This window comes from Pteronotus mesoamericanus, unplaced genomic scaffold (genome assembly GCF_021234165.1).
Source record: "Pteronotus mesoamericanus isolate MK-2021 breed Mesoamerican mustached bat unplaced genomic scaffold, CSHL_Meso_final scaffold_118, whole genome shotgun sequence".
Taxonomy (NCBI): Eukaryota; Metazoa; Chordata; class Mammalia; order Chiroptera; family Mormoopidae; genus Pteronotus; species Pteronotus mesoamericanus.
The window spans coordinates 3606242-3619184 of record NW_026555301.1 but is presented as its reverse complement, the minus strand read 5'-3'; the positions used below and the strand labels follow the sequence as shown (position 1 = coordinate 3619184).

General features: G+C 41.3%; 1 protein-coding gene across 1 annotated transcript in view; it reads right to left on the bottom strand.

Moving 5' to 3' along the window:
• Positions 1-12171, bottom strand: part of RUVBL1 (RuvB like AAA ATPase 1) — a 42434-nt gene extending 30263 nt beyond the window's left edge. Inside the window, exons 1-3 of the mRNA XM_054587488.1 lie at positions 11948-12171; positions 8217-8303; positions 123-255 (exon numbers count right to left, since the gene is read on the bottom strand). Of these exons, the coding sequence (XP_054443463.1) occupies positions 123-255; positions 8217-8303; positions 11948-12088 (361 nt within the window). The 5' untranslated portion in view covers positions 12089-12171. The remainder of the gene's footprint in view (positions 1-122; positions 256-8216; positions 8304-11947) is intronic.
• Positions 12172-12943: the final 772 nt, after the last annotated feature.

Genomic DNA, 12943 nt, shown 5'->3' with positions numbered 1-12943 from the left:
TAATGGTGCCAAAAGAAAAAGAGCAGTACAACAAATACAAATCATCACGCCATTTTCACAACCTTGAGGCTTCAGTGCACCATGCAAATGAGAAGCCCTCCTCCCACAAACATGAAACTCACCAATGGCCCTGCGGAAGTTCTCCATCAGCACTTCTGTCTTCTTGATCTCTGTAGAGTAAACTTCACTCCCCACCATAGGGCAGAAAGGCACCTTACTACCCAGCTCCTGAGCAATAGCCAAAGCTAGAGCTGTCTACAGAAAACAATGAAAATGTACTTGTTTTACATTGTTGAAAACATGATCAGAGACATATGCTTTAAAAAAAATAGATTAACCAGAACAACCGAAAATCTAGTCCTTTTAGTTTTAACATCATTTGGCACATTTCACACAATAATTGTTTGAGGACTCTTGTGGATTTATAATCTAAATGGCATTTTTAATCATCCCTGTAATTACAAGTTATTCACTGAGACGTATTACACACCCAACTCTAAATGCTTCCCAGGACCCTCCCACTCATCCTGTGAATTAGATACTACTACTACTCTCACCACTTTACAAATGAGGAAACTGAGACACAGAGGTTAAATAACACATTCTAGGTTATAGAGATCATATTCCCATCATAATTAGTATAGGCTTCCCAAACTATTCCCTCTATATCAAAACAAGGACCTTACCTAATCACTCAGAACACTGTTATTGGATCTCAGAGATAACTGCTTTCTGTTTATATAGGTACAGGAAGACAACCCATTGGAAATCAGTAAGTTACATGATGTTCACTTTATATTAAGTGGCCCCGCACATAATGAATACATGAGGTACAGTTCTGAAGCTATGAACTGGTCTTACATTACACTTGAACATGCCCTAGTAAAACTACAAGCTGATTTTTAGTGAAATAACCACAGATGTCAGATGCTAAATAGAACCTGACAAAATAGATGTATGGTCAAATATCAAGAATGAAAGCCAATCCTTTAAAGCTGGTATAGGAGTGAAAAATGTCATGACCTTTTAATGCCATTTTCATATTTCTTTAACAAGAGTCTGAGTAAGGTCAGTTCCCAAGGTATATGGGCTAAGGAAGAAAACAAGCTTGCTACGGAATTACAACAGTGGCTCTCTGATACAGTTTATTTTATTTCAATTTTCAAAAATATGAGCCCAACTTTCAACTGTTAAATCTTGATTAAATTTTAAAGACCATATATATTTTTTAAAAATTTATTTGATTGATTGATTTTAGAGGGAGAGAGATCAAGGGGTGGGAGCAGGGAGAAAAAGAGAGGGAGGGACACACACACACACACACACACACTCAGATTTGTTGTTCTACTTATTTATGTATTCATTGGTTGATTCTTGCATGTACTCTGGGGACTGAACTTGCAAGCTTGGGGTACCGGGATGATGCTCATAACTAACTGAGCTACCGGCCAGTGCTGAGACTACTTTAAAACTGGCCCAGTAAAGGTACTGCTTAGGTTTCCTTTTCAACGCCCCTTTGGTGACAGTTTTTGACACATAAAATCCTCTAGAAAATCAGCATACAGTGTAGCACAACACACACTGGCCTGAGAGGCAGAAGCTGGGTTTTTATCCTGATTCCACCCCGAATTTTCAGTGTGATCCTGGGCACAGCGCAAATCTCTGGTGTCCAATTTCCTCATCTGCCAAATGACTGGGTTAGGTCACAGGTAGCTAATTAATTGCCCATGGACTGGTTCTGTTTTGCCTGGCACAGTCTCCTGTATGTTTTTAAACTCCATTTGTAGCTCCCTTTTGAATGGTGGCAACTTTCAAATAAAAATCCAGCTGTTTGCAGGCATACCTCAGAGAGATTGCAGGTTCTGTTCCTGACCACTGCAATAAAGTGAGTATTGCAATAAAGTGAGTTGTAAACTTTTTGCTGGTAGAGGGTCTTGCCTTCAATTTGTACAAACACAACATCTATGAAGAGCAATAAAATGAGACATGCCTATAGTCAGGGTCTTCTGAGAAACTAAAAGGTCTGGCTATAATCTGTCCTCATTACCACATGGCAGTACCTGGTGTGAACCCCCAGAGCAGCTGCCTCCTTTAGGGAGGGACTGGTGCCCCGGCCCATCACAGCTGCACTGCTTTCTGGAGCTTGCTTGTACCCAGGTGCTTCACTCATCCCCACTGCTTGCCTGAGTAGGCACCTGAATTTGTGATCTCCAAGGCTGATACCTCTAAAACTGTTATGTTCTAGTATTCTAAGAGTGAAGGAAAAATTTCTGGAGCATGAAGGGGCACATTGAGGGAAGTGGCACGCTAACACCAGGCCTCCTAATGGGATCCACAGGCTGGCCACACACACCTTAAATCTAAATCTGGCCACCTTCTCAGTCATTCCTCTTTGTCATCCATGTATCTCTACAAGCCCCAATTCCCTACCCTCAGCCACAAACTTCAAAGATAGTGACTGTATCTGATTCTGTGGCATCCCCCCATCTCTACTTAATATGGAAGAGTGATCAATATACTTCCATTAAAATGTGATAAATACTTGGTGAATAAATGCTTCAGGCATATCTGGTTTCCGCCATCTAAAGGCACCCAGCCCTGGCCAGTGTGGCCCAGTGGACTGGGCACCAGCCTGTGAACCAAAAGGTCACCATTTTGATTCCCAGTCAGGGCATATGCCTAGGTTGTGGGCCAAGTCCTAGTTGGGGGCATGAGAGAGGCAACCGATCAATGTCTCTTTCACACACTGATGTTTCTCTCTCCCTTTCTCCCTCCCCCACCCTCTAAAAATAAATAAAATCTTTAAAAAACACAAAGGCTCCCAGAAGGCAGATACATGATATGGCTATAATACCTACTATAGCTACACCCACTATATATAGTGCTAGGCCAGTTGCATGAGAGATCTCATTCAGTCCCCCAAACTAGCTGAACTTGATAATCTAGTTGGCTTTTTATAGCTTTAGAAACTAAAACTCAGAAGTTGCCAACTCATCCAAGGCCAAACAGTTAACAAACAGCAGGGCCAGGATGCAAACCCCAATCTCCAACACATTATTTCTTTGTGCCTACCTCCTCCGCCCCATGCAAGTGGCATACAAAAGAGAGGTGGTTGCCAAAAGAAGATTAGTCTACTTTATTTTCAATCTCACCTGAACACATTTTTCTAAAACCCAAGCATACTGCCCTGTTATTAAAGGTTTGAAGTCCTCAAAAATAGAACATCTATATGAAACATGTATTTGCATCTCTAAATAAGCACTGTACTCCTGTTTGTCACTCAGTTAAGTTGCCTAAACTTTGGAGCCCATCAGCATACTATAAGAGATACCACATGCCTTCATAAACATTAAAAGGAATTAGACAAACCTGTAAGTGCTGAGAATTTCTCATATTTTCTAGGTGAAAAATAGTATATTACAAAAGAAATGAAGGACTTATGCTTCCACCAACACACCACACTAGAGCCAGTAGAAATCCTTCCTGTTACAAAACACCTAAAAATAAATAAATAAATAAAAATCCCAAAGTAATAAACCTCCATTGCCTTGAAAGTTTGAAGGGTGACTGATAGATACCAGAAACCCAGCAAGGTGTAGCGTTAAGGCAGAAACCCTTCAATAAAAAGGGCCCTTAAAGGGCCATGAAGAAAAGGTGGGCGATAAAAAAGTCTCCTTAAGGTACAAAGTATAAACTTGTCAGTCTTACCTTTGCTCTGGGTGAGGGAAAAAAGTCTCCCTAGCATTCTCTCAACAGATTTAGGATTGGTCTTCACATTACCTGATGGCCAGAAAACCGAAGACACAAAATTCACATTAAGTGCCCAGGATTCGTAAGCATAGCAAGGCTCTCAAAGGCCCTCTTTGGAAGCACTCAGTCCTAATTTTAGGAAAGTAGAGAAGCTTCACAGATTCGATCAAATATGATTTCAAAAGCAGATACAAAATACAAAAAAATAAAAAAGAACTGTTTCATGAACAAGGGACAAGAGGCTATTAAAAATAGCTAACTTTTGAAGGAAAGAAAAAAATACAACTCTGGGGGGGTGCTTCATCTTTTAAAAAACAAACGAACAAAAAAGCAAGCAAAAATATGTGGGGAAAAAGTGGCATTTTGAAAATCCCCATTTTCCATTATCAGTAAGACAAGAAATAACAAGTGTTGAAGAGGATGTGGAGAAAGGGGAACTCTTATACACCGCTGGTAGTAATATAAATTGGTGCAGCCACTATAGAAAACAGTATAGAGGTTCCTCAAAAAATTAAGAATAGAGCTACCATATGACCCCGCAATCCCTTTTCTGGGTATCTACTCAGAAAATCTGAAAACACATTCATAAAGTTATATATGTATCCCTATGTTCATTGCAGCATAATTCACAATAGCCAAGATATGGAAATGAATGACTGGATAAAGACACGGTACATATAAACAATGGACTACTACTCAGCCATAAAAAAGATGATATAATTCTATTTGGGACAATATGGATGGCTCTTGAGAGTATTATACTTAAATGAAATAAGTCAGATGGGAAAAAACAAGAATCATATGAATTCACTCATATGTGGGATAGAAAACAAAAAGCAACAAACACAAAGAACTAATAAATAAATAAATAAAAAACCTAATAGATACAGACAACAGAATTGTGGTTGCCAGAGAATGGGGGTGGGAGGAGGATAAAGAAGGTAGAGGGCCTGAAATACGTGGTGACAGAAGGAGACTAAACATCCGGTAGTGGCCAAAAAATAGAGTATACAGAAGTTATATTACTAAAGTTATACACCTGAAATGTACATAATAAATGATTATTACCCAATGTCATCCACTAAATATAAGAATTAAAAACAATTCCATTTCTGCAACCACCAATGTGACAATAAGCAATGACCATCAATGAATGCTACACCCCCAGAATGAAATGATATTCGTAATATCTCAACATGTCACTTCACAGGTTACTAATTACAAAGGGAACCAGTACCTTCACAGTGGAATTTAGCATCAGCCTTCTGTTGTAAAACAATGGAAGGACATAAAGTCACCTATGCAGTGTTGTGCCACAGTGTTTAACAAAATCACTGTAGGATAGCTGTAGAATATTCTACAAAACAACTGTTCTGGACTCTTCAAAAATGTCAATGTCATAAAAGAAAACAAATCAAAACAGTTCTAGGGAGGGTAGCTGGAGGGTTTAACTGTTCTAGATAAAGAGAGTCTAAAGGGACATAACAATGAATGCAATGTGAGATCTTTTTTATTATATTCTGAATTTTAAAATATTAAAAAACGAAACAACCAAACACTAGAACAAATTGGAGAAATTCTACCATAAATCAGACATCTACTAATACTGTTAGCAATATTAAATTTCTTGTGTATAATGACAGTATTCTGGTAATGCAGGAAAATGTCCTTGTGCTTACTTTCAAATGGTTTACAATTAAGTAGCAAAAAAACAAATGCCACAAAATATTTACAATTAGTCATTTATTCATTTATGTGTAGGGTATAGAGACGAACATCAAACTATGGGGTCTAAAGGTCTAAAGAAACTATCCAAAACATGGGAAAGTAAAAAAGATACGAAATATGAAAAAAGAGTTTGAAAGACAAAGACAACCAAATGAGAAGCTGTAGTCCAGGGTTTCCCAGTCTTGCCACTACTGATATTTTGGGCTGGATAACTCCTTGTTGTAGGGACTACCCTGTGCACACTACAGGATATTTAGCAGCACTCATGGCCTCCACACACGAGATTCCTGTAGCACTGCTCATGTGACCAAGTTGTGACAACCAATATTGTCTCTAGACATTGCCAAATGTCCCTTGGCAGACAGGTGGGGGAGAGGGGTCTGGTAAAACTACACCAGGTTGAAAACCTTTGCAGTAGAACTTAGCATTGAGCTAAATTTCTAGAAGGAGAGAATTAAGAGAACAAGAAAAGGCAATTTCTGAAGAGATAAAGACTGACAATATCTCAAGACTCATTAGAGACATAATTTTCAGATTCAGAAAGCACAACTGATATTAAGCTCAATAAATAAAAATAAATTCACTCTTCAATATACCATAGTGAAACACTAGAACCAAAAATATCTCAAAAACATCCAAAAGGAAAGCCAGAAGTCCTCAAAATTAAGCTTCTCAAAAGCAAAACTAGAAGACAGCAGGTAGCAGATACCACTGAGAAAAAGCACTGAGGAAAAAAAGAGCTGTCGACTGAATTATATATCCAACATAACTATCTTTCAAAACAAGGGCAACATAATAAATACAAACCTGATTATAAATCACTAATAAAGTTCTAGGAGAAACTTCTAAATAGAATGCTTTAGGAAGAAGAAACATAGAGGGTTAGGATCTAAGATGTAAGGACTAATAAGCAAACAAATGGTAAATACATGAGACAAGCTACTATTGCTTGCAGAGGATGAAAGCTCACATTTATATGGCACGTTAAATTTTAAAAAAACTTTTTCACAAACACAGCACTTCCTCTATTATACAAAACCAATATAAGATACACCATCAATTCAATTTATGTTTTGAAATAACAATTAAAGTAATTATCTTACAATTGACCAGTTTAATAAGTGCCCGAAATAGGCAAGGCATGGGCTACTGCTTCAGAAGGGCTAAGAGACCTTTCTCAGGTCTCCTAGAAAGTCAGCAACAGTGCTGGAATTTAAAGCTTATTTCTTTATACCAGGTCTGACCGGAAAAAGTCCAGCCATTGTTAATATAATAAGAATGGTTTGCATGACATCAGTGTAACCTGGCAGCCAAAGAGACTGGATTAGAACATGCATGCATGAACAATGCTGACTTCACCGCACTAGTCAGTAGGGGCAACAGACATTGTTGAGTGAGCATGTGTACTGTGTGGCTGTTGCACTCAAATGACTGAGGGAGCAGAGCAACAAATCTGCATCAAATTTTGGGTTAAGCTTGAATGTTCCTCCATGGAAATGATACACACGATTCAGAAGGCCAAAAATATGGGCAAATGGTGTTTCTCAGCTTTATCACAACAATGCGCCCACTTATCCATCACATCTCAAGCAGAGATTTTTTGGCGGGACATCAAACCACCCAGGTGACTCAGCCGACTTACAGCCCAGATTTGGTGCCCCAGGACTTCTGGTTTTTCACAGAACTAAAATAATCTTTGAAAGGCAAGAGATTTCACAACGTCAGTGAGATTCAGGAAAATAAGATGGATCACTGATGGAGACCAGGAGGACTGTGTGAGGTTCCAAGGTGCTGACTTGGAAGGGGGCTGAAGCGTCATTGTCCTACGTACAAATTTTCTTCTATCTGTGTCTTCTTCATTTTTCTGTCTCTTATTTTTCTTATTACATGGCTGGATACCTTCTAGACAGACATTATATACACAATTTGAAACTCCTACTCTCTCTCCTGTACCAAGTAGCCCTTCTGAAAAAGAAGTAGAGCTCAGACTGGGGACCCTGGGGCATTTCAAGTATCTAGTAAGTCCCCTAATGGATCCCAACAAGCCATAATGACTTCTTTGCCTGCAAGGCCCTTTTCTTCCCTGAAAAGTCAAATCCTCTTCCTGCTCTGCAGGACAAACGTTATGACAACCTGTCCAACTTTGCCAGCACTCAGTGCTGCCTCCTGCTCTACTTCCAACTGCACCTAAGATCAGTCAATACCTTGCAGCTTAGTGTTCAACTACAGCATTTTGTGCTATCATGGTTTCATCTCTTTGCCCTGAAAGCCCCTTGAAGATAAAAATCTTCTAATTCCTTTCTTCTTCCATTTTTCCTCCATCTCTCACACAGCCAGAATAGTGCTGGAGAAAGTCTGCATTCAGAAAAATGCTTGCTGATTGTTTTTCTTCCCTCCTCAAGTAAGATGTCACTCTGAAGATTTTATGCTGCCCTGGGCAAACAGAAATGTATTTCCAGAGCAAAGGAGACTTGAAAGAGATACAAGACAAATTCTAGAAAAAATGAGATCACTCCGAGGACTTCATTCTCTCTTCTCTGGAAGTTGTCCAGGATAATCTGGATTTCACAAGCATGAATTTTAGATACTCAATTGTATTATTGCACATTAGTTTTAAAAACATACATTTAACCAATTTAGATAAACAAAGACTAGTTAAGACACAAATTTAATTTGGCTTAGACATGAAGATCACTCTTTTTGGGTAGATTAAAAAAAAAAAGAGAGAAAATGAGTACCTTGCCAGTTCCAGGAGGTCCTGCCAACAAGACAGCTCTTCCAGCCATTTTCTTGCTTTTGATTAATTCTACTATCACACCACATGCCTAGGTACCACAATGGAAATAATAAATCAGTATTAAAATGTTTCACGGGGGAAAAACATCCAGTCACTGGTCCAAACAATTCACATACTGATTCAACTAACATGGCGCTGCCAAGACACTGCAGGCACTGTTCTAGGTGCTGGAGGCAGTGGAGGGCAAGACAGAAAAGCCTTGTGCTCAAGGAGTTCCTATCCCTGCGGAGAAGAAAATCACAAAGATATTGTACAAGATCACTACGATGAAGAAAAAAGGGTACTGACATAGCAAGTGCTTGGGGCAGAGGTTACTCTAGAAAGAGTGATCTGGGAAGACCTCTTTGATGATAATATATTCGATATGCAAAGCTCTGAGCAAGGCAGGAGTTAGTGTTGCATTCGGGGGAAACAGTAAACTCAAAATACAGGAATGAGCTTGTTGTGTGCAAGGGACTGAAAAGCTACAGTGACCAAAATACAGTGACCAAGGAGAATGGAAAGATGATGTTGAAGAGGCAGGCAGAGGGCAGAACTCAGAATACAATTTTAAGAGTCCACACTAAAGTTTGGATTTTATTCTACATGTAATGGGAAGCTACTGAAAAGGCATTAGGCTATGTGTCATGTTATGATGATTTGTTTTTAAAAGATCTTGGCCTGGCTGGTGTGGTTCAGTGGACTGTATATTAGCGTGTGAACCAGAAGGCTGCCCGTTCGTTTCCCAGTCAGAGCATAGGTCCCTGGGTTGCAGGCTAGGTCCCCAGCTGGGGTGTGTGAGAGGCAATCATTTCTCTCGCACATTGATGTTTCTCTCCCTCTCCTTTTCCCTCCCTCCCTTCTCCTCTCTCTAAAAGTAAATATACAAAATCTTTTTAAAAAAGATTTTGATGGCTACTGTGTGGAGACAGTAGAAGTACAAACGGGAGCAGTGACTTTTAGCCTGGGGACCAGGTATAGACTGCAGGAGCCCACACACTTCCTGAAACTGAAAATGAAATTGAAAACAAAGTTATGCATATGTTTTCACATGTGCATTTTTTGATTCACAGCTTTCATCAGATTCCCAAATTAACCCATTAGGGGTTAAGAATCAATGACACACTACTAGTTGACCATCAGTTACATGTCTGAGGATGATGCAAAACAAACGCTGCATATTGAGGTTAAACCTGTAGCACCATAAGATTCACTGAAAGCCTTTCAAATACTCAAGATCAATTCCTTGCCTTAACTCTTCTCTCTGGGTAGTTATGACACTGTACCCTATTGGCAGGGTCTTGTCAATACACCTTATCTCCTCTACCACTGTTCTCCATGGACTATGGAGAGTACCTTGGTATCACACATAAGACAGCCCCTCAAGAACTGCAGGATCAAGAAATGCAGGCAGGCGTGCTATATTCCATTTCTGGCTCAGCTGGAAAAGCGCAGTGCCCTTAATAGAGCCTAGAAGCTATTCTTCAGATGCTGTATGTTTAAAAAGATAATGGAGACACTATGGTCTTTCCATTGAACCCTGTGCTATCAAAATCCTCAGCACTGAAAGTCTTTGGGAAACTCAAAAGAGGCAGAAGAGACTTTCCAAGTCTTGGACACGTATTCTTATTCATATACTAGGACCGCTTCCATTTAATCTTCCTCAGCTTAACTTCAACTTCTCTCCAGTGATGTGTGTTCAGTGAATACTAAAATGTAAAAAGTAAAAACTGGAAAGGCTTTTAGAAGATCACCTTGTCAAACTCATTTTTTAGATGAGTATATTAAACACCAGCAAGACAGCTAATGTGACCAGTTATACATTACATGTGACCAGGTCATACAAGGACCTGGTAGCTGAGTTGGGATGCCTATTAATTTAGTAAATACTGACCCGTGTAATGAGTCAGGTTCTGGGTATTTAGTAATATTATCTTGCCTCTGTCCTCAGGAAGCTCGCAGTCATACAGAGGCATACAGCATCAGAGTTAAGAGCATGGATTCTAGATTCAGTAGATTTGGGTTTAAATATTGGCTCTACCATTACCAGCTGAGCGACCTTGGACCTATCTATTTAACCTCTGTGAACCACAATTTCGTTATCTGACAACAGAGTTCACAAGAGTGGCACACATGTTAAAAGGTTTAAGGGTAAAACAAGCTACTGTCTGCAACTTACTTGGGAATGAGGAAACAGATTGGTTGATTGATAAGTGAACAGATAGATATATAATAGAGCAACAGAATAAAATGCTAATTATAAGATTTAGGCACATAGGTTTTTATTACACAAGTCTTACAACTTTTCTGCATGTCTGAAAGGTGTCATAGTAAAGTGGGACAGAAGCATTTATTAGGGTGAAGGTGAAAACAAGACAATGGAGACAAAGCTGCTTAGTACAGTGCTTGGCACATAAAAAAAGCATTCAACCAAATGTTAGCTGTCTGCAGTAAGAGGTCCTTAGTAAGCAGAAGCTGTATAAGGATAAATTTGAAAGCCACCTTGGCCATGTCAATATTTCCTTTTTGAAAAGATGATGGTCAAAATGGAAGCCAGAGCTTTTCTTTGGCCCTTTCTATTAGTACAATTAGACTAGGAGGAAAAAGTCTTAACCTCACAGTCTTAGCCACCAGTTTCTATAACTCATAAAGCACACCAAGCTTACTCTGGCTGGTGTGGCTCTGTGGACTGGGAGCCAGCCTCCGACCCAAAAGGTCGCAGGTTCGATTCCCAGTCAGGGCACATGCCTGGGTTGCAGACCAGGTCCCCAGCTGTTGGTCCTGGAGAGACAACCACCGGTAGGCAAAGGGGCATCAATCTGACCTTAGGGCATAGCAAATTGATAGGTGGCTCTAATATCATAAAGAGCACTAAACTGGGAGTCAGAATAACACGTGGGTATAAATCACAGCATACCATTACTAAACTGAGTGGTAAGAGGGTAGGGAAAGCGACGTCTCCCACCCTCAACTTTTTAATCTGCAAGAAATAATAATACTTCAAAGGGCTCCAATAGTTTTGTGATTGTAATGCAGGTGAAAAAAATTCGGCACCATTGCTACTTAATAAAAGTGGATGGAATCGGAATGGTCAAAAGGACGCTGAGATTGTGGGCAGATTGCTCCTCCCTGTAACTTTCTCTTCCCTCCTTCAGTTCCCAGGCTCCCAGGCCCTGGAAACCAAAGTGAGCTTTTTTAAATTTGATCACTCCCCTACTTTAAAACTCCCAGTCTCCCACGCCATTGACAAAAACTCAAATTCCTTACCACAGCCAGTAAAGCCCCGCAGGAAGTGGCCCCCAACCAAATATAGTAATTATTTTATTTACTTGTTTACGTATTTACCGTCTGTCTCTCACCATACTAAAATGTAAGCGCCATTAGAAGCAGGGACCTTATTTGTCTCGTCGCCTGCTGGATCCCAACATCGCGAACAGAACACCGGCCAGAGCTGGGCTGGGGGACTCACTCAAGATATACTGTCAATGAGGTGAAGCAAGCAAACGCTCCTGTGGGGTCGTCACCTGCTCTCCCGAAACGGCCCCACTCCCAGTCCCAATGAGGCGCCTCAATTTTCACTGACCTAAAGAAACTTAAGCGGGACACCCAGCGCATGCCCGGCTCTGAACCCCTACCTCAGCGCTTTTCGCGGCAGCAGCCCAACCCCGAGGCCCACCAGCCAGCTAGTCCCACCTCTCGCGCGTTCTCCTGGCCCACGAGCCCGGAGGCCGCCTGCTTGGCCAAGCCGCTCTCGTCCAGCCCCAGCCCCTTCACGTGGCTGTGGGAGGCGATGCGCTGAGTCTTCGTGGTGCTCTTCACCTCTTCAATCTTCATCTTGCACACGTCGGGAACCAAGACCTGCAAGGAAAACCAGGACTGACTAACCCACACCCACGACCGGGATTACCACGCGCCCGTTACTAGGGCAGTTTATCAGGGCCCGCCTTGGTCGGCGCTCTATTGGTGGAGGAGGAAACTTCTCCGCTCTCTATTGGCTAATGCCTGCGCCCATCGTGGTGTACGTGAGGGCTCCGCCCACCCACTTCCGTCCGCGTGGAGAGGTAAGCATCCCCCTCACCGGGCCCCACCCCCACCCGCGGAGCCCGCATTTTCGGTCTGGCACTGTGCGGGGTCGGTAGCACAGAGCGGCCGCCCACGCCCGAGTTTGATTTAAGGCCGAGGCGCTGTCCTGAGGTCTCTCGGTTTTAATCGTGCCATCCTATACATTTTGCATTGGAGTGTCTTTTCCTTCAGCAAAGCTCTATTTATCACCTCTGTTTTGGAGATGGAGAGACAGAATTAGAGCTTAAGCTTTGATTTTTAATTGCTCGCTTTTCTGATTCCCAAGCCTTTGTGTTTCCCTGGGGAGGCCCAGCTCAGTCAGCCAATCGCTGCTGCAAGGAACTGGCTTCCTCTGCTTCTCCTCGCCTCCACCCGCTCCTTTATTTAAATTAAGTGGGCTGTAAGTAATATTTTGTTTCCAAAGCTCTACAGCCCTGTCAGGTAGTAATTCCTAATACAGGTAAATACACAGGCTAAAAGAGGTTCAATAACCTACCCAAGAATGCAGAGCAAATAGCAGAATTGGAACACCAGCTGAGGACTTAATGGCTTCACAGCCTGTATGATTCTCACCCAGTCTCAGACCTCAGGTTAAACAATTAGCCAGCAAACATGTCGTGTCAGGTT